This window comes from Vigna umbellata, chromosome 5 (genome assembly GCF_029865625.1).
Source record: "Vigna umbellata cultivar VRB3 chromosome 5, Vumbellata_1.0, whole genome shotgun sequence".
In the NCBI taxonomy this organism is placed as follows: Eukaryota; Viridiplantae; Streptophyta; class Magnoliopsida; order Fabales; family Fabaceae; genus Vigna; species Vigna umbellata.
Genome location: NC_142169.1, coordinates 24,416,832 through 24,440,797, shown reverse-complemented (window position 1 = coordinate 24,440,797; position 23,966 = coordinate 24,416,832). Strand labels below are relative to the sequence as shown.

Genomic DNA, 23,966 nt, shown 5'->3' with positions numbered 1-23,966 from the left:
TCAGTGAAACAAACAATTATAGAGGAAGATTAAATAAATTTAATAAAATGAATCTTTCAAGTAAATTTTTGAGCTCTTGTAATGGTTCTAGCATATCTTAATATAAGATATCTTCATATAAAATATATTCCTAGTTTGCAGGCAGAGTGGAATTAACAGAAACGTCTGTGTTATACCTTGTACTGAATTTGCATTGAGGGAGAATTATAACTCTAAAAGCAGGGGTGTTTCTGTTTAATGATCTCTTTATTATGGTAAGCAAAATCATATCTTACATGGTAGTGCCAAGGTCCAACATTTGTTAGAGCTATATTAGCTTATTCCATTAAATGACTATACACTACCATTTTATAAAACGCAGTACCAGAACGTCATAAATGCCGCAATGCCACTCAGAATACAAAGTCTATCCAACCTACTTTCGTTTCTCATCTTCTCCTCTTTCAACTCATTCTGTACTTTCGAATACATGTGGCAAGACTCAAGTACTTCGCCGTAGTTTTTGCTCCTTCTGCTGCTAAGTGCATCCTTAAGTATATGCAAACTGTTTCTTCCATTAACATGAGCACCTTCCATGTCTTCCAACTGCATGCTCAGCTCTGTTAATTTAAGGCTTGTTTGGACACCTTCTTCTTCGGTGTGAACCACTCTAAACTTCATAATTAGGATACACTCCACTACTGGACAAGGAAGAATGTCCTTGGCAGGCAGAACTGATCCAAAGCGGATGACAAAATCCCTATCTGTTGGCCAGTGTCGTTGCCCACCAAGAGGGCTCCAGCTAGCAAGATTTGCAGCTTGTTTCATTTTCTTGTTTACTATAATCCAACTGAGCTGGAGCCCTTCGCAGAGCTCCCGCCACAGCTTCCCATCTTTCCTTTCCCTCTCCATGGATGTCACACGTGGCAGACCATCAGATACAGAAAGATGAACAGATCCATCGTTGTTATCATCTCTATCTGCATAAGTGAGAAAATCAATCCGGAAAGGGCAGTTATAGAACCAGCCATCATAGCTATTTGCATTTGGGATTCCCCAAAGAACTTTGGAACAGACCGGTTTTCCCTTGAACCTAATATCTATTATAGAAACAAAATCTGATGGACAGATGTTTTCCGATTCATTCATGTCTCCGTAATACTCAGCTTCGGTCCAATTGTCCGGGTACTCATGATAGTTGTTCGGTTGATACTCTACAACCTCCTTGTTTACAACAATCGGGAAACAGTCTGCATAAAATTTCCGGAATCCACCGATAGAAGATATCAAACTTTTGACATCCTCTCTGTTGGTTGAAGGCCACATAGATGAACATACGTTCTCCCATAAACTCTCTTCTTTAGAGATGGAACACAACGTTGCACAAGTACATGCTGCACTGGCCAATGTTGCACCATCAAGTCGACGAAATATATCATAGAAGACATCACTGCTTAATGCGGGAATACTTTCAACTGGTGCCACTGACATGGCGAGAATCCTTTGACTGCCAAGCAAACATAATTCAAATAAAAAAACAAATGAAGAAACCTGCATTCTTTTTTAGTACAAGAAAGCAATTTTTTTTTCCCAGAAAGTAGTAGTGATGAATATAATGTTTGGCTAATTTGGTCAACACAAAAATATGTAGTGTCTCATAGTGCTCTCTAGGACTTGAGTCTGTGTCTGAGTGTGTGTGTGTGTGTGAGATCAGTTTTCCATAAAATCCAGAGTCCAAGACCCCATTAGAATTCAATCTCAAATGGTACTATTTTTTTTCCTATATTTTAAGACTATCCATGGAAGCAAACCTCATTTGAACAAAAAACACTGAACAGTTAGATGGTATTCCATAACAAGCTTAACACATTGAAAGCCCTGGTATAAAAACAACCTATGGTAGATGTCTACTAGGTAATTTCTAAGACCTACTACCTATATAGTAAATCACTACTCATAAAGAAATGTCTGGCAAGGGAAATGGGCCATAGGATGATGATCAAATGGAACAATTAATACACTAATTCGGATTTCAACAATTTTGTAAAGCAGAATGTTGAATCTACAGAACTTTCTTAAGTTGCAATAAAAAGTCACACGTAGTTTAAAAGGATCATTTGCAAAATAGAAGGTTGAAATTCAGTTCCAATCCTATGCTGCAACGAGGTAAATGTTAGCAAGTAGTAACGTATAACGCAATTACAGATAATACATGTGGACGTTGCAGTCAAAAGTGCCTATTATAGACAAATAAATAAACGGACCTCTTCTAGAACTTCATCCTATACATACAGGAAACAATCAAATTATTACATGCAGTTGTTTCTGTTAGGATCTAACTGGAGCATGCTATTGGACCTGAGTCCCACATTAGAATATGGGATTTTAGTGAAGGGTCTAAAACTAACTCTTGTGGTGTATTTCTTCCATCACTTTCTACTAATGGGCATCAAAATTTTCACCATGTCTCTCAGCCACAAACGACAGGGTGGGTGACCTCAGAATTTTCATTAGAAACTACTGAAAGGTCTAGTGCAGAACCAGCGGGCATGGGCAACAGGACATAGAGATGTTGGGATACAATTGCAAGAAATGAGAAATGAGTTCCATCAGATCACTAACAGCTAACTCTAATGGTGTCATTCTCCAAAGGTTCTTATCAATTAATAATGAAGTTTATCACCAAGTCTTAGTTGCAAACGTGCTGCAACCTTAGCATTGCAATGTTTGCAAAGGATTAGCTAAAGTGACAAGGAAAAGGTGACCAGCACAGGCACTATGGCAGTGGATCATGGTGGATTGTTAGCATCCAATTGCAGGATAGAGGCTTGAGTTCCACATTGGAAGTGAATTTTGGTGTGAGGTTACAATGGTGTGTGATTCTCCCAATCCCAATATTCTTGTCAAATTAAATGGAACCCAATACTAGACCAGCAGTTAGCAAGCCAACAATAAAGTCTCAATAAACATCCAAGGCACCACATGCCCTTTCACTCTAAGCAAACATTTCTGTAACTGCGTAATGCAGACCAATGCAGTACAGAACCCCCAAGAGGTAAGCAATTTAGAAAGTCTCTCTACACAAGTTGCTTCATCAATAACTTACACATGAATCATAGTACAAAACAAGAGTAAGCTCTCACAACAACAGCTTATGATTTAAATATCCTAAAAAGACTGTCACAGAGCTCTAATAATAGAAGGCTTTCAATTCATATCACTAATTTCAAGGAAAATTTAAAAGATCCTATTATGTAGACTTCAGTAGTTACCAATGACACAAATAACTGGTAGCGCCTCACACAATTAAAGCATAAAAATACCCTCTAGCAGAAACATGGATATAATGTATAAGAAATAAAAACCCAAAAGTAATAAAGAAAAAAAAAACAGAGAGAGAAGGAAAAGGGAGTTGTGACCTCAGATAAGAGAGAAGAACGACATGAAAGAAGAAGAGGAAGTGGAAATAACATGCAAGATTGAAGGAAATGAGAGATAGATAGATGAAAGATTGTGTGAAGATTTTGATTTGGGCGTTTGCAATGATTCTGAAAACACGGGTTGTGCAGAGAAAGAGGTGAGAGAGAGGGTGGGGTACCAATTTACTATGCCTCACCAGCATCAAGGGATCTGAACTGCCTCATCACATCACCACACAAACTTTGCCACCTAATAATGCATCATGAATAAATAAATATATTATCTTACAATAATTTTAATCCAAACAACAAAACTTTAAATTTATCTTCTCCTCCTAATTTAAACAACTTAATGTTCTCTTCTTCCTTCTTTTAATATTATAGTATATCCTAATGTTATCACAAGGTTCTTTTTTTGCCGCAGAAAGGAGAAAATATTTTTTACAAAGTAAAACTAGTTATTACTTATACAATTTATTTTATTCACATAAATTATTATTTTAATTTGCTTATTGATTAATTTAATTTATAAAATAATATTGTATTTTACTGTACCATTTTCAAACAATCCCTTGGCTCTTTTATTTTCTCTTTTTCTATATAGAAGAGCATTGTTTTAATAAGACGAAAATATTAAAGACGATGAAATTATTTATATAAATATGTAATAATATTTAAATACATATTTAAGTCCTCTTGCCATAATTTACTCACGTACTTGAATAATTAGACAACCTATTATATATAACATTTTCAACTAGACACCCATATTTTAGTCGTGTTTGGTCACGTGGTTTGGGTCCATCAACCAAACAAGCTGAAAAGATAAATACTTGTCTTACTATAAAGAATGTATAAAATATATATTCTCTTCCCCAAATTTTGCCAACAACATCTCCATTTAAATTTGCAAAATTTATGTTAAAACATTTTTTATTGATAAAAACTCATGATAAAACTTTCATTAAAAATATTCTAGTTTGTACAATTATGAACACAATTATTGATATTTATTTTAAAATATTTGCACAGCACTAGTGACTTTTCTGGTGTTAATTAAAAAATGAATAAATATATTTTTAATTAAAATTAATGTGAAAATGTATTGAGAACCACTGCAAAGATGTATTAATCCTAATCTATTGTTTTAAAATAAAGGTATTCATTAAATTTTTTGTTTTCATTGTTAGTGAAATTTACTCGGAGCCATTAAACCATACAGATAAAACTTTATAAATCTCATTCGTAGTGTGATAATTTCAGAAAACTAATTTGTAATATAAAATATAAAATATTAATACTTTTTCAAATTTCTTTGTGTCCAGTGAAAAACAATAGAGTAAAAGAAAATTTACATATAATATTATAAGAGTTTTGTTCAAAGAATGCTAGAGTTAAGCAAACAAAAAATGAGATATCCTGAATCTCTTTTGTCAATTTTTTAGTTCATATATTATCTCTTTTTCTTTCTTATCTCATGTTCACGTGTTACTTCCTTTATTAGGTTGCAGCTGCGAAAGACAAATGCTTATTATATGACAAATGAGAGGTGACACAATCTGACACCAACGTTGCTATCTACATGCACCACCCATTCATCTAATTCTCTATAATTAAAACAGGTCACCCTTTTCCTCCACACCACATTGATCTAATTCTCTATATGTGAAGTTAGAATTTATTTTTATTTTAAATTTTAATATGATATATATATATATATATATATATATATATATATATATATAATCTTTTAACCAACTGCATTAACTTTTTAATCAATATTTTAAATTGATATTTGAATTGAAAGTGTTAAATAATATATATAACTTAAATACAAGTCTCTAACATAATTTAACATTTTTGAAAGAAAATTAACATAGTTAAAAAAAATTAACCAGACTAAAAAAACTTTATTTATTCACTTTTAAAATTATTTTAAAATTATTCTAACCAATATTCTAAATCGAGTTAAAAGTTTCAAATAATATATATAACTTATATGCAAGTCTCTAACATAATTTAATATTTAAAAAAATATAGATTAAAAATATTATATTTATTTATTTTTAAAGCTTAAAAATAAAAACATATCAAAATATACAATAAAGAAGAATTTCAATTTCATAATTTCACTTCTAAATTTAGAAACTAAAAATATATTTAGTTTTTTAAATTTTTATGAGGAGAAAATCAATTTAATATTAAATTAAGTATAATTAAAAACTAAATTCTAATTTCTAAAGATAAAGATAAAGTTATATTGTAAAATTTGTGAAAAATATTTTATGATATTTTCTTTATTAAGTGTTGAAAATAAAGTGTCTAACCCGGAAACTTGATAAAGTGGTTAGTTAATATACTAGGGCAAAAGTCAAATTCTTCAAGCACTGCTCAATTTTGATTATTGACAGATTAATCAAATTTTACTCACTTCTGAATAGAGTGAAATTAGTTTAAGGCAACATTTTAGACCACTAGTATACTGTATCTAAGAGGAAAAAGAATCATGAAATAAAATATAAGAATGAAAAGTGCAATCAACTCAATTTATTTTCCTATTTTCTAAAACCCCAATATAAAATTATAGTGAGACCCCACCATATGTTTGCTGAGTATCACTGATAATTGAAAACTTGTGCAGAGTTTTATCTGGGATTCTGCATGATGGAAAAAAAAAATCATCTTTTAACACATACACAGACAATATTTGCTCACTTCGAGAACAAGATGGTCTAGCCTTAAAAAAATTGATATTATTGAATCCTACCAAGCCAGCATCACACCGTTTTGTAATTTTTATGGTATGAATATAGTAGTCTATAAAAGATCACAGGTATAACCAGAAAGAGAATCGATTTTCAATACAGAAATTCTGAGTAGAATATTAAGAATATTTAACTAGCAATATAGACAAGGACTTGAGTTTGAATTTTCATTGTTAGTGTGAAGATCTTATAGATAGATAATCTATAAATACTTCTGTATATGCTCAGAGTTTGGAGACAATTTCTCCCTAGTGAAGACTTTAGATTCAATTCACCTAAACTAGTTAGAAAAAAAAAGTGATATGTGCATCTGTTTCATTCCCTGGATATGTGACAGCCTTACATCCCCTGAAGGAGTTCACAAAATTCTCTGAACACAACTGTTGTGAGTTCTCAAGTCAAAAATCACGAGGATAAAACGAGGCTCTTTGTAAATCGATATCCTCAGAACATGGCAGGACCCATATAAACCTAGCAGATGTGTCCTTGAAAACAACTATAAAGAACACCACTAATGATGCCTCACCAAGTGATGAAATGTTTGGACAAATTCTACAAAGATTTATAAAGGAGTACACATAAATAAAAATAAATAAACTAAGTTTCTTCATAAACCAAAATTAATTCATGAATTTTTTAGTGTAGAATTTCTCTGATTTTTAATTTCTTGTATGAATAACTTTATTTTATATTTCTTCTAATTCTCCTATGCTATTACTGAGAAATTTGTTTGTTCAAGCATTTCATCAAACAGTATCTAGTATCCCTTATCCTAAACTTTAAGGTGTTGAGTGCTGTACTACATCCTAGTGTTCTTAAAATAGTTACAGGCAGTAGTGAGGCAGGCACAGCATGATTAGAGAAGCTAAAACGGAAAATACGAAAATACCAGTTGTCCGTTGTTTATACCCAAAAGAAAGGGAACAAAAGAACCTGATATTTTTTGGATCCTACAACAAGACAGAACACAATATACAAATTGAACAGAAAGCAAGGAGGTTATTCGATTTGGAGAATTTTGAGATGTGACGAAATTGAAAATACATGAATAGGAAAAGTTCAGGCGTCCGCCGTTTGAGAAGCAGAGACATCCGGCAGGTCGTCGGTTGTGGGTATAGGAACATCGGCAGCGGAAACGTCGTCGGGGTCACGAGCAGGGTCGGACTTATCGACGGAGTCACGTGCCTTGGAGAGGAAGGGTTTGAGAGCGAGCTCTATGGCGAGCCACGCAAATGCTAGGGCTCCAGCAACCACCACCGCTTCTTTGGCCTTCCCCATCCTGATGATACTGTTGCTGATTCTGACAATATTCTCTTATCTCTCTCTCCTCTCGATTGTTATTGTAAGGTTGCGTGCTCACACTGTTTACTTACCACCACAATTTTCAAAACCTTAGCTTCTTCTGCACTACAGACAACTTCTCCTCCTCCTTCCCCTTTCTATCTTTCTTTCCCACCTAACAACCATTTTTTACCAATTTATACTAATATATTTTTATTATTCTAAATTTTTTTTAATCAAAGTGATTGCTATTTCTTTATGTAAAAAATATCAGTAGAAAATGTTTTTTTTTTAATTTTTTTCACTAACTTTTTTTATAACATGTGATATATGTTTTAAATATATGAACGAATAAAATAATAATACATCATTTATTGTTAAAAAATTATTAAATTTTTTTTATTAATCTATCTAAAATTTGTTTTCACACAACAAAAATGTCAGCATAAAAATACGACAAAAACTTTACTTTTACTAATAACAATAATCATAAGAAAAAATATTTATAATATTAAATAAACAATAAAAGTTTTTCCTTACTGGATAGCGTTAATAGTATATATTTTTAAAGCAACTTAATTATTGATTAAATTTATAAAAAATATTATGAAAACAAGTGATAATCAATAAATAAAATATGGAATTAAAAATTTTAGGGGATATAACTAAACACACAACTTTTATTTTCATGATTGAGTTCAACTAAATAACCTTTTAAGTTTTCATAAATTTGAGTAATTTTAATTAAAATTTCTATATTTTTAAAAATTTTATATATCTAAATATTTTATTTTATCTCAGTATTAAAAGATAAGATTTTTTGAGTACCAACGTCATGTTATCTTTTTAGCATTCACGTTATTATTTATTACTAAGATATCTTCATATCATCACTATGATATAGCCAACAATAACCCCTTTCAAAATCAAGATATCTTTAATTATTATTTATCGTTTTTCATTAAATATAATATATTTTAACAAAAAAACAATAATAGTAATTTATTATTTTATATTAATTATAATAACATTTTATATTAACTATAACAATTCATTTATTTACAATCACTTAATTTAATTAACAAAAACTTTGTTTAATAAAAACTCAATTAAAAATATTTATATTTACAAATAATTAAAGCTTAATTAAGCCAATAACTTACTATAACATCTCATTATTTTTCTTTTCTCATGTTTGGATTTCCTATCCGCCTCCTTTTAAAAAAAAAAAATCTAAGATCATGGAATATACTCTCGGCATCCTGTAGGTGTTTCCACAACCCGTATTTACACTACTACTAGATTTAATTAAATTCACAAAGACTTTTTGATACGTCTAATAAATGTTACATGCAATTAAAAAAAAACTAATGCACATTTCATCCCTAAACTGTCATATATGATAACAAGGTTTATTTTCATAATACTTTTAAAGTCACATTTCAAATTAACTCAAGTTAACAAAAACCTTCGTAAAGGAATCTATAAATTAAACTATTTTAGATTCATTGGATAAAAATCTATGTAAGTAATACATAGAATTTATCTTGTTTAGCTTTTTAATATGGATCAAATAAGTAATCATTAGTTGTTTTTGGTGCGTTTTGACATGACAACTCGATTTTAATATACTACGTCTAAAGTCACCCATTGACATAAAATCACCTCTACGAATTCCTATTGGTTCACCTTGCCCCATAAAACTACACATATGTAAGCAGCAGATTCTCAGTTGAAATATGACAATGATCCAACAGGGAGAATTATACAAGGGAACTTCAAAGCATTGATGCAAGAAAATGGCAACGTGAACAAAGTCTGCATGACTAACTTAACTGGTCAACAGCACTGCTACAACGTCTTTAAACTCATTAGAAAAATTTCCTACAATAAAGGTACAACCAAAGGCCACAAATTCAGTTAATTTGCAATTTAACGGCCACGACCACGTCCGCGTCCACGCCCTCGTCCCCGACCTCTCCCCAAAGGCTTCCCTGCATATAAAATCAGAACATTGAAAACCAGAAATCCAAAGATAACAGTAAACCTGAACATAATGGACCTGTGAGAAAAACAATCTACTTCTGGAGTCAGTCAAATAAGATACAGTACCAGCAGTTGGCTTCTTAGGCTTGATCCTAGGAGCCTCTTCAACCAGTAATGTCTCAAGATTCAAGCTATCAGGAAGGATATAATAACGAATGTTGTTGCCTCTCACACTCAGATGATCCAAAGTAACTGGGTTTTTCCCTTTCAGAGTTAGTTTAACTGTTTTTAAATGTGTATTCATACTGATATCAACACCTGTAATATATAGACAAACCCATGGGTAAGCACAACTAAAGCTACAAAATACTTCTCATGCAATCCCAAATAAGAATTAAGGGCATCAAAACGGTAAACTCAAAATTAGAAATGAGCTGATAGGTACTCATTAGTTGCAAGTAAAGAGAAGGAAATTCCTTGATGCTTAATTTGATTGCGTTTGGGAATATGTACTAATGCATTGTCCTATTATAATATAAGGATTCACTATCCTTATGAAACATGGCTGATCTCGTTTCATCATAAAAACAGGTGTAGAAGGTAGTCTTGACTTATTGAGTTGAACCTAAAGACAAAAATTGTGATATAATTTATAGAGTTTTCTATGCGTGTGCGTGTGACTAAGCCAAACTAAATCCACGAGAAGCTTGTTCAAAAGAAAAATTCACACAACAAACTGCAGGGGGTCTAAATTAAACTCAAAGAACGAAGAGAATGGTATATGTCAGCCAAATTTGGTATAGGTAAGGCAATAAAGGAGTTGCGTATCATACCATCAAAAAATAGTAAAGGACAAAACTAAAATGCAGATACAATATAGCTAACTAAATTACAGCATTATGCAAACTTACTCCAGAGGCTACAAGGTTAATAATTACTGTTATGGAATAAATGAAGTTTAAATAGATTTGCCTCAAAAGTGAGGTGGAGTCCATAGTTCACGATGCTTCTTACAAAAATTTCATAAGCAACACATATCTTCCCACTGTTCCAAGTTAAGAGTTTAAACATAAAAAAGTAATTAATTACTTCTTTTACATCAGACATTTTAATGAAATTTATAAAGGAGCAAAAAGTGTCAATAAAAATAAGAGGACAGGCTGGAAATCATGGATACAATACAGGACAGAAATATAATAGAGGTGTAATACGGACAGAGATTCACCCAATTTTAAAAATTATAGGACACAACATGGATATAATACAACAGAAAAACTACTTGAAATTTAATATTGATTTTAAATTGAAGAAGGGAATTTATGTTTAAAAAATGAGAATGGGTTATTATAGATGGAGTATGATGTTAAAAATTATCTACTTACTTAATGTATTATTTCAAACAATATTAGTATAAAAAAAACTTTAAAAGTAGAAAAATTATAAAAATAAAACTAATAGTTTTGAAAGTGTCTGCATTTACCCAACATAGAAAAATATTACATGACACGGTTACCATCTATAAGTGTTTGAGCTTCTTAGAGGACATTACACTACAGAAAAAGACAACAAAAGTTTTAATTCATAACATAAGGTGTAACAGTAAAAAGAACAAAGTATAACATGAAAAATCATGAATGCAGAAGAAGCCACAGCATGCAACCAAAAAATGGTCTGCCTTACAGTAAGTTTGGGAGCAAGGAGAACAGAGAGATTTCAAACTTAAAAATTCCAGATCATATTAGCTATGCAGTAAGTTGCAACCTATCAGGCTGATGACAGAGTTTCCATCTTATTGACTCAGAAAAATAGCCATTCACTCTGACAAGACATGAAAATGTTAACAAAGGAATCACAAGTTAAAAAAGTCATATACCAATTATAAAATCTAACTCAGACTGAAAAAAAAAATGTTGAACATAAGTGAAGAAATGGATCTTAGTTTAGCATTGCCAGTAATGCTTTGCAAGTAATACATGATTATGATTTTATTTTTTTGGCCTGGCATGAGAGATTGTCCGTTATGATAAAACATAGCCATTTGATACGTACATGAAATTATTAATAACATAGCATCTTCAAACTGATCAACCTAAGAATAACTAATAAGAATCTCTGCAGTTTACATTGATATATTATATGGAAATGTGGTCTTCTATATACAAAAGAGAGAGAGCTAGGGTGGGTGGGTGTTAAATTGTAGCATCGCAACCATAATTACAGACACTTACTGTGGAATGCACACATGCTATCTAACATCTCAAAAGAATGCGCATCTTATTTACATACAGAGAACCAAACTGCCTCTGCTTCACTTTTTTTCCACAATAACAGAATGGCATCGGTGAAGTTCTTTGAGCACAAGGTTTGGACATGTCAAATCTCGTCATCTAAAGGCTACTCAGAACTAGTTCCCAAAATACACAAAAAAAAAAAAAATCAGGGCAACGATTAAAGAGTGCAATGGAAATCTACATTAGATTTATGAATTGAGAAAACAAGCGAGCATCCCTGCAGAATTCCATTCGCAATAAATATCCAAGATCGAAAGCTTTTACGCTAAATCTTAATATACAGGTTTAAGAGCGAAGCAAAACTAGGGTTTAACAAAGGCAGCAGCAAAATCAGGCAGTGGAGAGGAAAACCAATCGAAAAGAGCGGAAGAGTACCTGTAATGGTGCCGTGAACAACAGTGCCATTCTTAAGCTCAATCGAAACGGTTTCGTTGTTCAGCTTCATTAGAAACCTGTTCCAGTTTCACACGCCTTTTAGCATCAAATTGAAACGGAGAGAGAGAGAGAGAGAGAGAAGAGAGAGAGAGAGAGAGAGAAGTGAAAACGAGAACGAAGAGGTAAGACCTGACGAGCTTCATGGTGGAAGGAAAGACGATGAGTGAGTGAGGGTTTTGAAACACGAGTCGCGCGTAGCTGCACTGTGTTTCTTTTTGATATAGATTCTAAAAAACAAACAAGTAGAAGATGCAAACAGCTTAGTGCATTGCCCACAATCCTTATTCAAACAAAATGGTAAATAACAAAAATGTAAAATAAATATTTTTTTAAAAATATAAATTAGGCTTAAATACTATTTCATTCTATTTTTGTCCATTTTGTTTTCAGATTTTTTTTATTGATGTTTAATGTAATTCTTATTTTAGTAAATTTTATTCAATTTGATTATTTTTAACCTCATCTAAATTATTAGGGTTAAATATGTTTTTAGTCCCTAAACTATTGGCCGTTTCTGGTTTTCGTCCCTCTTCGAAAGTAAGGTACAATTTGGTCCTCATTCTTTAGAAAAACGTTCGTTTTAGTCCTCAAAATTTTGTTTTTAGTCCTCGTTTTAGTCCTCAAAACGTTCGTTTTTTCGACTAAAACGAACGTTTTTTAAAGATTGAGGACTAAATTGTACCTTACTTTGGAAGAGGGACGAAAACCAGAAACGGTCAATAGTTTAGGGACTAAAAACATATTTAACCTAAATTATTAATACAATGTAGATCACACGTAATTTTTTAAAATTTTTATTAACATACTTTAAAAAATTTAATTTAAAAAAATTGTCTACAACATTGTGTCACGTGACAATATTAGTGTCATGTGTCAAATCAGTGTAAATGTCACGTGTTAAGTAACTGTGTCAGTATCAATATCACATGTTACTGGCTTATGTTTAATTGAATCACAATTTTCATCAATTTTGTCCAAAATTTCGGTAGTTTTGTTTAATTCAATCCCAACTTTAAATTTTAAAAAAAAATTCTTAAATATTTTTAAAATTAGATAAAAACAAGTCTTCGTTATTTTTTAAATTAAAAGAAAAATTCTTCGTTATTTCTAAAATTAGAAGAGGAATTTTTCATAAACTTTTAAAATTAGAAGGAAAATTGTAACATCCCAAAAATATAGCATACAAAACTATGTATATGTGTCATCATTTAACAATATGATAGAACAATACTCCATTGATAAAGTTAAACTTTCAATTATTACAAATAATCATAAAATTTAAACCTTTATAAACACACCTTATACTACTACAAAACTATATACATAATCGAATGATTATATTTACAGAATGAAAATGGTGACCGAACGATTCACCCAAAACTATTAACACAACTATGACTGAACGATCATGACCTATTCAGCAGGAGTCTCGCCATCCAGCTCCTGTTCCAACGTAAAATCTTCCCCCTCTGCTCACATCCAAAAAGGATGATCATCGCAAGATAAACCGAACGATAACATGGACAAAACAGGAAATAAGGGTAAGCTACTGCAATTTAATTGGGCATGCATACATACAATTCATTCAAGTACAAACAATACAAAGCCGAATACTATAGCATACCAAAATCAATGCAAATAGACATATACAAATTTAACCCCATAATACATGCATAAACCGAACACTTGACTTGACCATCAAGATTGTATGAATATGTAGCTTGAGGTTGTTCATGCACTCGGGTGGTGTAGTAACTGGAAAACCATCAGCTGTCACCCGATGTTAGTTCGTTATAACTCACCCAAGAACCTATGAGCTAGGACCTCCTGCCATTCTCACACAATGCATTACCCATCTCTACTTGAGAATTGGTAATCATTAGAATATCATGATGAACTCCGTGGATTTCACTATCCACATTCATACTTTACCACTTCAATACACCTTTCACTGAGACATTCCTTCTTGGAATTCTCTTCCATGTTACTTGAAACACATACCTTATTTGAATATCAACATAATTTTCATACTCAATTGATCAATACAACCATTTGAATAAATCAGAATCAACTAGTGAAAACTAACATTTAAAGACCAAATAATCATTCATAAAGTAAGACCGAACGATAACAACCAGCCCTTGAGTACAATCGAACGAAAACTCACTAACTATGACAAAACCGAACACCTAGAGCTTATACCGAACACTTATAATTACTGGACCCTTGGTGTAAGACCAAATGGTAACTACAAAAATCCCTGAATACTACCAAACGGAAACTCCCTAACTTACGAAACCAAACACTAGAACTAAGACCGAACCTTTATAATTAACTGAACTATTGATGTAAAACCGAACGGTATTTCCTAAGACGAATACTTACAACTTAATCCGAACACTTATAATTACTCCTACAAACTATTCCTCAAACTTAATACTTTTAAAGAAACCGAACGTTAAGACATTATGGCTGAATCATACATAAACTTGTATCCAATTATAAACAAACATATTTTAAGCCTATTACAAGTACGAGATCTGTAACACCCGAATATTTTAAAGGGTATTACTGATAGTAGAGACTAAATTAATTTGATATCTCATATAAACAATCAAACTTTATTTCAATTACTTCAAAGTACAATACCAAACTTACAAACTTTAAACAATATAGTCTTCACCATTGAAATTTCAACTTATAAATTTTACACAACATAATCTTCCCAATACAAATTTATTCTTTTTACAAAAATCCCTGAAAGTTTTTCCCCGCATCTCTCTCATCTCTAAGCTTTTTCAACCGCATCTGCAACATTATCTAATCACATATAACATGAGTTATATGATCATAGTACAAACAAATAAGGGTAAGCCAACCATATCATAAAATCATTAAACTTGTAACAAAAATATTAAAATCAGGTATTTCTGCAATTGATAAAATATCATTATTCCGATGTCATTAATTCATCATTATCAAAATCATCTTTCTCATTTCCATAAATCTTACAAGTGTACCATGCTTACTCATGAAGCCTTATGGTCAGACCGCTCTCTGCCTGCTTCCTTAAGCCTCACTTACATACTATGTCTTACTTTCTGAAGCCTTATGGTCAGACCCCTCTCTGCCTGCTTCCAAAAATCTCAGGTGTTACTTTGCTCATACCAAACTCTCATGGTATAACTCGAACATACTACTCCCGGTAGTAAACATCATTTTATAAGTAATGATTTCTCATATCCACTCCAACATTTCATAAAAACCAACAATTCATACCCTCTTATCCACCTAACTCAATCATGTTCATTCTTTAATCATGAATTCATAATAACCCGTTTTGGTATCGATAAATTAAACACATTGCCAGATATCATGCTTCATATTATAAACTCATTTTGCCCATAACGAGTATAACTCAACATATTTTCACCGAACAAAGATCATGGATCAACCAAAATACATCAACATATCTTAGGAACTACATATTAAAGTCTGGGCTCAATGTAATGATAAATAAAATATATATGAAATTTTTATCATGATAATATTATGCATCTACAATCAACTTGTTTTATTTTATTTTCATACTAGTAGAGATTTTTCTTTACCCCAATTGGTCACCGGAGAGGACCCAAATGTCTGAACGCATCAAACTCACCTTCGACGCCAGCACATATGACTAGTCACAACTGACTGGACCAGGCCAGGGCTGCTCTATGATCAGGGATGTGCCAACTCAGGTTTTTAAGGTTCCTCTATCCTACCAACAAAGGGAGGCCTTCAATAATTAACAATTTATTTATTTAATTTATCTACCTTGTTTTCTTATGCTCTAAATCTTAAAATGCCTAATTTTACTTCCTCTCACAACAACCTCAAACACTGTATATATATTTAATACCAATATACAAGCTATTACAGAACCCTTATTCCAAACCTTCCAACAAGATTAATTTCAGCCAACAAACTCATTCAATAAAATCATTACAATAAACATCCATAATAGAATTCATACAAGATAATTATAAACAATTAACAATAATAAAACATTACTATAAATGGTCATAGAAGAATACAATATTTGACAATCATAACAATAATCTTAATATAAAAATTCATGGGGAAACAAGAAGTTGAATCTGGCAGAGCCGGTTAGACAACTTCTAATCCATCCATCAATACAATATAATTAAATAACAAGAACAATACATGTCTGGGGAAATAAGAAGTTGAATCTGGCAGAGCCGGTTAGACAACTTCTAATCCTTCCAAAAATGCAATAAAATAAATAAGTAAAGAAATAAATAGTTTGGGGAAACAAGAAGTTGAATCTGGCAGAGCCGGTTAGACAACTTCTAATCCTTCCAAAAATGTAATAAAATAAATACGGAAGGAAATAAAAAAAATTTGGGGAATCAAGAAATTGAATCTGGCAGAGCCGGTTAGACAATTTCTAATCCTTCCAAAATACAATAAAAATAAATAAGGAAAACAGTAAAATGTTTGGGGAAACAAGAAATTGAATCTGGCAGAGCCGGTTAGACAATTTCTAATCCTTCCAAAAAAAAAATAAACCACTAATAACATACAATTGACATAACATAATCAATATCACATTTTAAAATTTTCACACTTGGATATTAACACACAAAAAAACATATTCTCATTTAAAATTCAAAATCATACAGAAACAAAATACTCCATATTTAAGATTTAAAATCAGACAAAAGAAAAATATAGCATATTCAAGACTCAAGATAATACAAAAAGAAATACTCAAAGTTAGCTTCCCTTACCTCTATTCCAGACTTAGTTTCCTCTTCTCAAACCGTTCTCCGGAAACTTCCAGAATTTCCCCTCTTTAACTAGAATTTCCTCTAACTCTCTTCTCTCACAATTTCTCTAGAATTTTGGTGTAAATCTTCAGCCTCCCCCCCTTGGCTATTTATAGCCAAAAATTTTACTATTCATTTTTACTATTCATTTTTACTATTCACTTTTACTATTCATTTTTACTATTCAAAAATTATTTTTTATTCACCATTCTTATCTCTAAATGATTACTTCTACGTGGAGTGTTCTCTTCCATAATTTATTTTAATATTTTTTTTTTAACTATTCACTATTCACTATTCACTATTTACTATTTACTATTTACTATTCACTATTCACATTTCTAAAAAAAAAAAAAAAAAAAAAAAAAAAAAATCCTAAATAAGTTATCAAAAATTTGAAGCTCTCCCTCTAAAATTACTATAACTTTATATCCAAAAATTTACATTTTTCTATCCATTAAAATTATTATTACTAATAAAATGTTAAAATTTACTATTATAAATATTTTTTTTTTCATGGATCTTACATTTTAACATACAAATATTTTCAAGGATCTTACAATCTCCCCAACAACAATTATTTTCGCCCTCGAAAATTATTTATTTAAACAAAGACTATTTAACAAAAAAAAAAAATTACTTACAAAAGAGATATGGATATTCCTTTATCATAAATTCTTCCAATTCCCAAGTCATTTCCTGTGTGTCTTCATTCCAAAGTACCTTTACCGTGCGAATATCCTTCCCTCTTAACTTTTTCATTTGAACATCTAGTATACGCACTGGGCCAACTTCCATTGTTAAATTTTCCTTGACCTGAATTTCATCAACTTCTAACACATGCTTTGGATCTGGAATATACTTCCTCAGTTGGGATACATGAAAAACGTTATGCAAATATGTCAATCGAGGTGGTAGTGCTATCTCATAAGCCACTGGCCCAATCTTTTTGAGAATTTGATACGGTCCGAGAAATTTTGGTGTCAGTTTCCTCATCTTGATAGCTCTCCCGACTCCTGTAGTTGGCGTTACTCGTAAGAATACATGATCTCCTTCTTCAAATTCTAACGGTCTTCTTCTTTTGTCGGCATATGACTTTTGTCTACTTTGAGTTGCTTTCATCCGATCTTGGACTAATTTTATTTTTTCTGTGGTTTGTTGTAATAGCTCGGGTCCCACTGTCAGTGCTTCCCCATCTTGAAACCAACACAACGGTGTTCTACATCTTCTTCCATATAAAGCTTCATATGGTGGCATACCAATACTGGAATGATAACTGTTGTTGTAAGTAAATTCTACTAATGGTAGTATCTCATTCCAACTTCCAAGATGATCTAATACACAAGTTCTCAGCAAATCCTCCAAAGATTGAATAGTCCTTTCTGTTTGACCATCAGTCTGAGGGTGATAAGCCGAACTCATCTTCAACTGTGTTCCCAGAGCCTTCTGTAGCGTCTGCCAAAACCTTGAAGTAAACCTTGGATCTCTGTCTGACACAATGCTTGTAGGTATGCCATGCAACCTCACTACTTCCCCGATGTATAACTCCGTCAGCTTTTCTAGTGACATACGTTGATTAATAGGCAAAAAGTGAGCGCTCTTGGTTAGTCTATCAACGATAACCCAGATAGAATCGTGACCTTTTGATGATTTTGGTAAATGTGTTACAAAGTCCATCGAGATACTGTCCCACTTCCATTGAGGAATGTCTAACTGTCGTAACATCCCTCCCGGTTTTTGATGCTCCACTTTTGCTTTTTGACACACCAAGCAGGCTGCTACAAACTCGGCCACATCCCTCTTCATTCCATTCCACCAAAATGACTCTTTCAGGTCCTTATACATCTTAGTCATACCTGGATGTATGCTAAGACGACTTTTATGGCCTTCGTCTAAAATTAAATGTTTTAATTCACTCTTTGCAGGGATACACACTCTGTTTTTAAATCGAAGTATGCCATCTTTACTTAGAACGAACTCCTTAGCTTGATCGGTGTCCAACAACCTGATCTTTTGCTGCAACTCTTGATCCATCGACTGCTCAACCTTCACTTGTTCTAAGAAGTCACTAGTGATTACTAAATGACTACACCATATGTGATCTGGGTTTAACTGCAACCCCAAGTTCATATCACGTAACTTTTCTAACAGTTCTAATTCCTTCACCATCATCGTTGTTATCTGAGCTTGTCTCCTACTCAATGCATCTGCCACCACATTGGCTTTTCCTGGGTGATATAAAAGCTCGAAGTCATAGTCCTTCATATATTCCATCCATCTTCTTTGTCGCATGTTCAATTCCTTTTGATCGAACAAATACTTTAGACTCTTATGGTCACTAAAAACTTGGAAACTTGCCCCATAGAGGTAGTGTCTCCATGTCTTTAATGCAAATACTACTGCTGCAAGTTCGATGTCATGCGTTGGGTAGTTCTTCTCATGCGCTTTTAACTGCCTAGATGCATAAGCTACAGGTCTCCTTCCTTGCATTAGAACGCACCCCAATCCTTGATATGATGCATCGCAGTACACCTCAAAAGATTTGCTAGAGTCTGGAATGATTAATACTGGTGCTGACGTTAGTCGTTGCTTCATATTTTCAAAACTGGCTTCGCACTTGTCAGTCCACAGAAATGGTTGATCTTTACGAGTTAACTGAGTTAGAGGACCTACAATCTTGGAAAACCCTTCGACAAAACGTCGGTAATAACCGGCTAATCCTACAAAACTTCGTACTTCAGTTACAGTTTTCGGCCGCTCCCACTTTAGCACAGCTTCCACTTTTGCTGGATCCACTGAGATTCCTTGAGCAGAAATCACATGACCCAAAAATTGTACTTTCTCTATCCAGAACTCACACTTTGATAGTTTCCCATACAGTTGATGTTTTCTTAAAATTTCCAACGCCACCCTCAAGTGTTCTGCATGCTTTTCCTTATTCTCTGAATAGATAAGAATATCGTCGATAAATACTACCACGAACTTATCTAAACATGACCGAAATATTCTGTTCATGTAGTCCATAAAAATCGCTGGGGCATTCGTCACACCAAACGGCATTACCACGTACTCAAAGTGTCCATAGCGAGATCTGAAAGCCGTCTTTTGTACATCTTCCGTCTTGACAAGAATCTGATGGTAACCAGATCTGAGATCAATTTTTGAAAACACCTCTGCTCCTCTCAACTGATCTAATAGATCATCGATTCTTGGCAAAGGATACTTGTTCTTTATTGTAACCTTGTTCAACTGTCGATAATCCACGCACAACCTTGAACTTCCATCCTTCTTCTTCACCATCAATACAGGAGCTCCCCATGGAGACACACTTGGACGGATAAACTTCTTCTCCAACAGATCTTCGATTTGCTTTTTCAACTCTGCTAGTTCGGCAGGAGCCATTCTGTATGGAGCCATAGAAACCGGGCCAGCTCCGGGCACTAGATCTATTGTGAAATCGATCTCTCGACTAGGTGGTAAACCTGGCACTTCTTCTGGAAAAACATCAACATATTCTTCTACCACAGGTATTCCGATGATTTGTTCTTCAGTATTCTCTCTTTTCTCCTGAGCTAACACCACATAGCAGGTAGCTCCATCTTTGATATCCTTCGCAGCGACTCGAGTTGAGCTTAGTTCTAAATTGTTCAAATTTAGAAACTCTATCTTTTGTTTCCCACAATCAATAAGAACGTGATTGGCAGTCAACCAATCCATTCCTAAAATAATGTCTAGATTTTGAAGGGGTAAGCAGATCAAGTTCACTTTGAACTTGCGTCCTGCAATTTGGATCGGGCATCCGACACAGACTGAACTGGTCGTAACTGGTCCCGATGCTGGTGTAGAAACTACTAATTCACACCCTAGATCAAGCATCGGTAATCCGAGTCTTTCTAGACATGCTAGGGATATAAAGGAGTGTGTGGCTCCAGAGTCAAACAAAACATATACGCATTCTCCTAACAGCATACAGGTGTGTAAGATTAATGTACCTGGCTTAGTAGCCTCTTCTGCAGACATTGCGAATACTCTTCCTGTTGCCCGGGGCTTTACTTCAGCAGAATCTTGTTGTTGTGGTTCTCCCACCTTCTTTTTCTTTGGACAGACATTAGCAAAGTGTCCCGGATCATTGCAGATGAAACATCTCTTCCCTTCAATTCTTTCCCCAGTAAGTTTAGGGCAGTCACGTCTGAAATGTGCCCCTCCACACTCAAAACACTTCACTGTTCCTCGATATGATAATTGTGGTTTTTCATAAGGTTTCTTGTTGAATTTCATTGAAGATTCTCCCTTTGCAAGTCTGGAAACTCTACTTGGATCAAACTCCAACAATTCTATCATTCTGGCTTTCTCTACCAATGCTGGAAACTCTTGTATTTCCAATGGCATAAGTACCTTCTTCAGTTCATGCCTTAGTCCTCCCTCGAATTTTCGACATCTCCATTCTTCTGTGATATTCTGAGTATAAAACCTCGAGAGATAGTTAAATTTTACTACGTACTCTTGTACTGATAACCTTCTTTGTTGTAAGGTCAGAAACTCCGCCTCCCTTGCAAATTTTGCACTGTTTGGAAAATATTTTTCCAAGAACCTTATCTTAAAGTTCTCCCAATTCACAGTCTTACCACGAACCGTCATCAACTGTTGCATACTTTCCCACCAATATTCAGCCTCACCCACCAAAAGAAATGATGCATAAGTTAATTTTTGTTCTTCTGAGCAAGTTATTACCCGAAAAATCTTCTCGTTCTGCCTTAGCCAAGAGTCAGCCTCATCAGGAGTAGCCTCCCCATTAAATTTAGTTGGATCATGCCTTAAGAAGTCATTCAAGCTAGAATGATTTTGAGGTACTTGATCAACTTGTTGTTGCTGCATCTTTGTCGAGTTTAAATGATTTCTTCAAAAAGATAACAATACAATTTAGCATATGATATCAATTTCCTCCAAATAGTCATTTTCATCATAACCATTAATAGTTTTACTAAGAATAATAATTTCACTCCCCATAGTCCCAAAATACTTTCGAAAACCATTGCTCTGATACCATAATGTAACACCCGAATATTTTAAAGGGTATTACTGATAGTAGAGACTAAATTAATTTGATATCTCATATAAACAATCAAACCTTATTTCAATTACTTCAAAGTACAATACCAAACTTACAAACTTTAAACAATATAGTCTTCACCATTGAAATTTCAACTTATAAATTTTACACAACATAATCTTCCCAATACAAATTTATTCTTTTTACAAAAATCCCTGAAAGTTTTTCCCCGCATCTCTCTCATCTCTAAGCTTTTTCAACCGCATCTGCAACATTATCTAATCACATATAACATGAGTTATATGATCATAGTACAAACAAATAAGGGTAAGCCAACCATATCATAAAATCATTAAACTTGTAACAAAAATATTAAAATCAGGTATTTCTGCAATTGATAAAATATCATTATTCCGATGTCATTAATTCATCATTATCAAAATCATCTTTCTCATTTCCATAAATCTTACAAGTGTACCATGCTTACTCATGAAGCCTTATGGTCAGACCGCTCTCTGCCTGCTTCCTTAAGCCTCACTTACATACTATGTCTTACTTTCTGAAGCCTTATGGTCAGACCCCTCTCTGCCTGCTTCCAAAAATCTCAGGTGTTACTTTGCTCATACCAAACTCTCATGGTATAACTCGAACATACTACTCCCGGTAGTAAACATCATTTTATAAGTAATGATTTCTCATATCCACTCCAACATTTCATAAAAACCAACAATTCATACCCTCTTATCCACCTAACTCAATCATGTTCATTCTTTAATCATGAATTCATAATAACCCGTTTTGGTATCGATAAATTAAACACATTGCCAGATATCATGCTTCATATTATAAACTCATTTTGCCCATAACGAGTATAACTCAACATATTTTCACCGAACAAAGATCATGGATCAACCAAAATACATCAACATATCTTAGGAACTACATATTAAAGTCTGGGCTCAATGTAATGATAAATAAAATATATATGAAATTTTTATCATGATAATATTATGCATCTACAATCAACTTGTTTTATTTTATTTTCATACTAGTAGAGATTTTTCTTTACCCCAATTGGTCACCGGAGAGGACCCAGATGTCTGAACGCATCAAACTCACCTTCGACGCCAGCACATATGACTAGTCACAACTGACTGGACCAGGCCAGGGCTGCTCTATGATCAGGGATGTGCCAACTCAGGTTTTTAAGGTTCCTCTATCCTACCAACAAAGGGAGGCCTTCAATAATTAACAATTTATTTATTTAATTTATCTACCTTGTTTTCTTATGCTCTAAATCTTAAAATGCCTAATTTTACTTCCTCTCACAACAACCTCAAACACTGTATATATATTTAATACCAATATACAAGCTATTACAGAACCCTTATTCCAAACCTTCCAACAAGATTAATTTCAGCCAACAAACTCATTCAATAAAATCATTACAATAAACATCCATAATAGAATTCATACAAGATAATTATAAACAATTAACAATAATAAAACATTACTATAAATGGTCATAGAAGAATACAATATTTGACAATCATAACAATAATCTTAATATAAAAATTCATGGGGAAACAAGAAGTTGAATCTGGCAGAGTCGGTTAGACAACTTCTAATCCATCCATCAATACAATATAATTAAATAACAAGAACAATACATGTCTGGGGAAATAAGAAGTTGAATCTGGCAGAGCCGGTTAGACAACTTCTAATCCTTCCAAAAATGCAATAAAATAAATAAGTAAAGAAATAAATAGTTTGGGGAAACAAGAAGTTGAATCTGGCAGAGCCGGTTAGACAACTTCTAATCCTTCCAAAAATGTAATAAAATAAATACGGAAGGAAATAAAAAAAATTTGGGGAATCAAGAAATTGAATCTGGCAGAGCCGGTTAGACAATTTCTAATCCT

At 33.0% G+C, this 23,966-nt stretch overlaps 4 protein-coding genes across 5 annotated transcripts; all 4 read right to left on the bottom strand.

Moving 5' to 3' along the window:
• Positions 1 to 227: 227 nt before the first annotated feature.
• Positions 228 to 3,619, bottom strand: LOC124820347 (F-box protein At2g27310-like). Of its 2 annotated transcripts, none has more exons than XM_088092108.1 (2): positions 3,578 to 3,619; positions 228 to 1,486 (listed from the first exon to the last, which is right to left on the bottom strand). In XM_088092108.1, the coding sequence occupies exon 2, from the start codon at positions 1,468 to 1,470 to the stop codon at positions 349 to 351; it is 1,122 nt and encodes a 373-aa protein (XP_087948234.1). In that variant the 5' UTR covers positions 1,471 to 1,486; positions 3,578 to 3,619; the 3' UTR covers positions 228 to 348. The 2 variants fall into 2 exon arrangements, with proteins under 2 accessions (XP_087948234.1, XP_047147973.2); XM_047292017.2 differs by lacking the exon at positions 3,578 to 3,619 and adding an exon at positions 3,399 to 3,533.
• Positions 3,620 to 7,041: 3,422 nt separating this feature from the next.
• LOC124820349 (outer envelope membrane protein 7) lies at positions 7,042 to 7,590 on the bottom strand. The gene has a single exon (XM_047292019.2). The coding sequence runs from the start codon at positions 7,439 to 7,441 to the stop codon at positions 7,223 to 7,225; it is 219 nt and encodes a 72-aa protein (XP_047147975.1). The 5' UTR covers positions 7,442 to 7,590; the 3' UTR covers positions 7,042 to 7,222.
• A 1,504-nt stretch (positions 7,591 to 9,094) lies between these two features.
• On the bottom strand, positions 9,095 to 12,424 carry LOC124820348 (small nuclear ribonucleoprotein SmD1b-like). Its single transcript, XM_047292018.2, has 4 exons — positions 12,286 to 12,424; positions 12,097 to 12,173; positions 9,557 to 9,748; positions 9,095 to 9,438 (listed from the first exon to the last, which is right to left on the bottom strand). Exons 1-4 carry the CDS (start codon positions 12,297 to 12,299, stop codon positions 9,377 to 9,379), a joined length of 345 nt encoding a protein of 114 aa, XP_047147974.1. The 5' UTR covers positions 12,300 to 12,424; the 3' UTR covers positions 9,095 to 9,376.
• A 2,345-nt stretch (positions 12,425 to 14,769) lies between these two features.
• LOC148197983 (uncharacterized) lies at positions 14,770 to 21,411 on the bottom strand. Its single transcript, XM_088115117.1, has 2 exons — positions 20,987 to 21,411; positions 14,770 to 14,976 (listed from the first exon to the last, which is right to left on the bottom strand). The coding sequence occupies exons 1-2, from the start codon at positions 21,381 to 21,383 to the stop codon at positions 14,945 to 14,947; spliced, it is 429 nt and encodes a 142-aa protein (XP_087971243.1). The 5' UTR covers positions 21,384 to 21,411; the 3' UTR covers positions 14,770 to 14,944.
• Positions 21,412 to 23,966: the final 2,555 nt, after the last annotated feature.

Coding starts and splice junctions, on each gene's coding strand:
- LOC124820347 (XM_088092108.1), bottom strand. CDS start 1,470: ATGTCAGTGGCACCAGTTGAAAGTATTCCCGCATTAAGCAGTGATGTC.
- LOC124820349 (XM_047292019.2), bottom strand. CDS start 7,441: ATGGGGAAGGCCAAAGAAGCGGTGGTGGTTGCTGGAGCCCTAGCATTT.
- LOC124820348 (XM_047292018.2), bottom strand. Junction 9,749..12,096: donor TGTTCACGGCACCATTACAG/GTACTCTTCCGC, acceptor TATATATTACAG/GTGTTGATATCAGTATGAAT. Junction 9,439..9,556: donor GCCTAAGAAGCCAACTGCTG/GTACTGTATCTT, acceptor TTTTATATGCAG/GGAAGCCTTTGGGGAGAGGT.
- LOC148197983 (XM_088115117.1), bottom strand. CDS start 21,383: ATGCCATTGGAAATACAAGAGTTTCCAGCATTGGTAGAGAAAGCCAGA. Junction 14,977..20,986: donor AGAAGAGGCTACTAAGCCAG/GTACATTAATCT, acceptor ATATGTGATTAG/ATAATGTTGCAGATGCGGTT.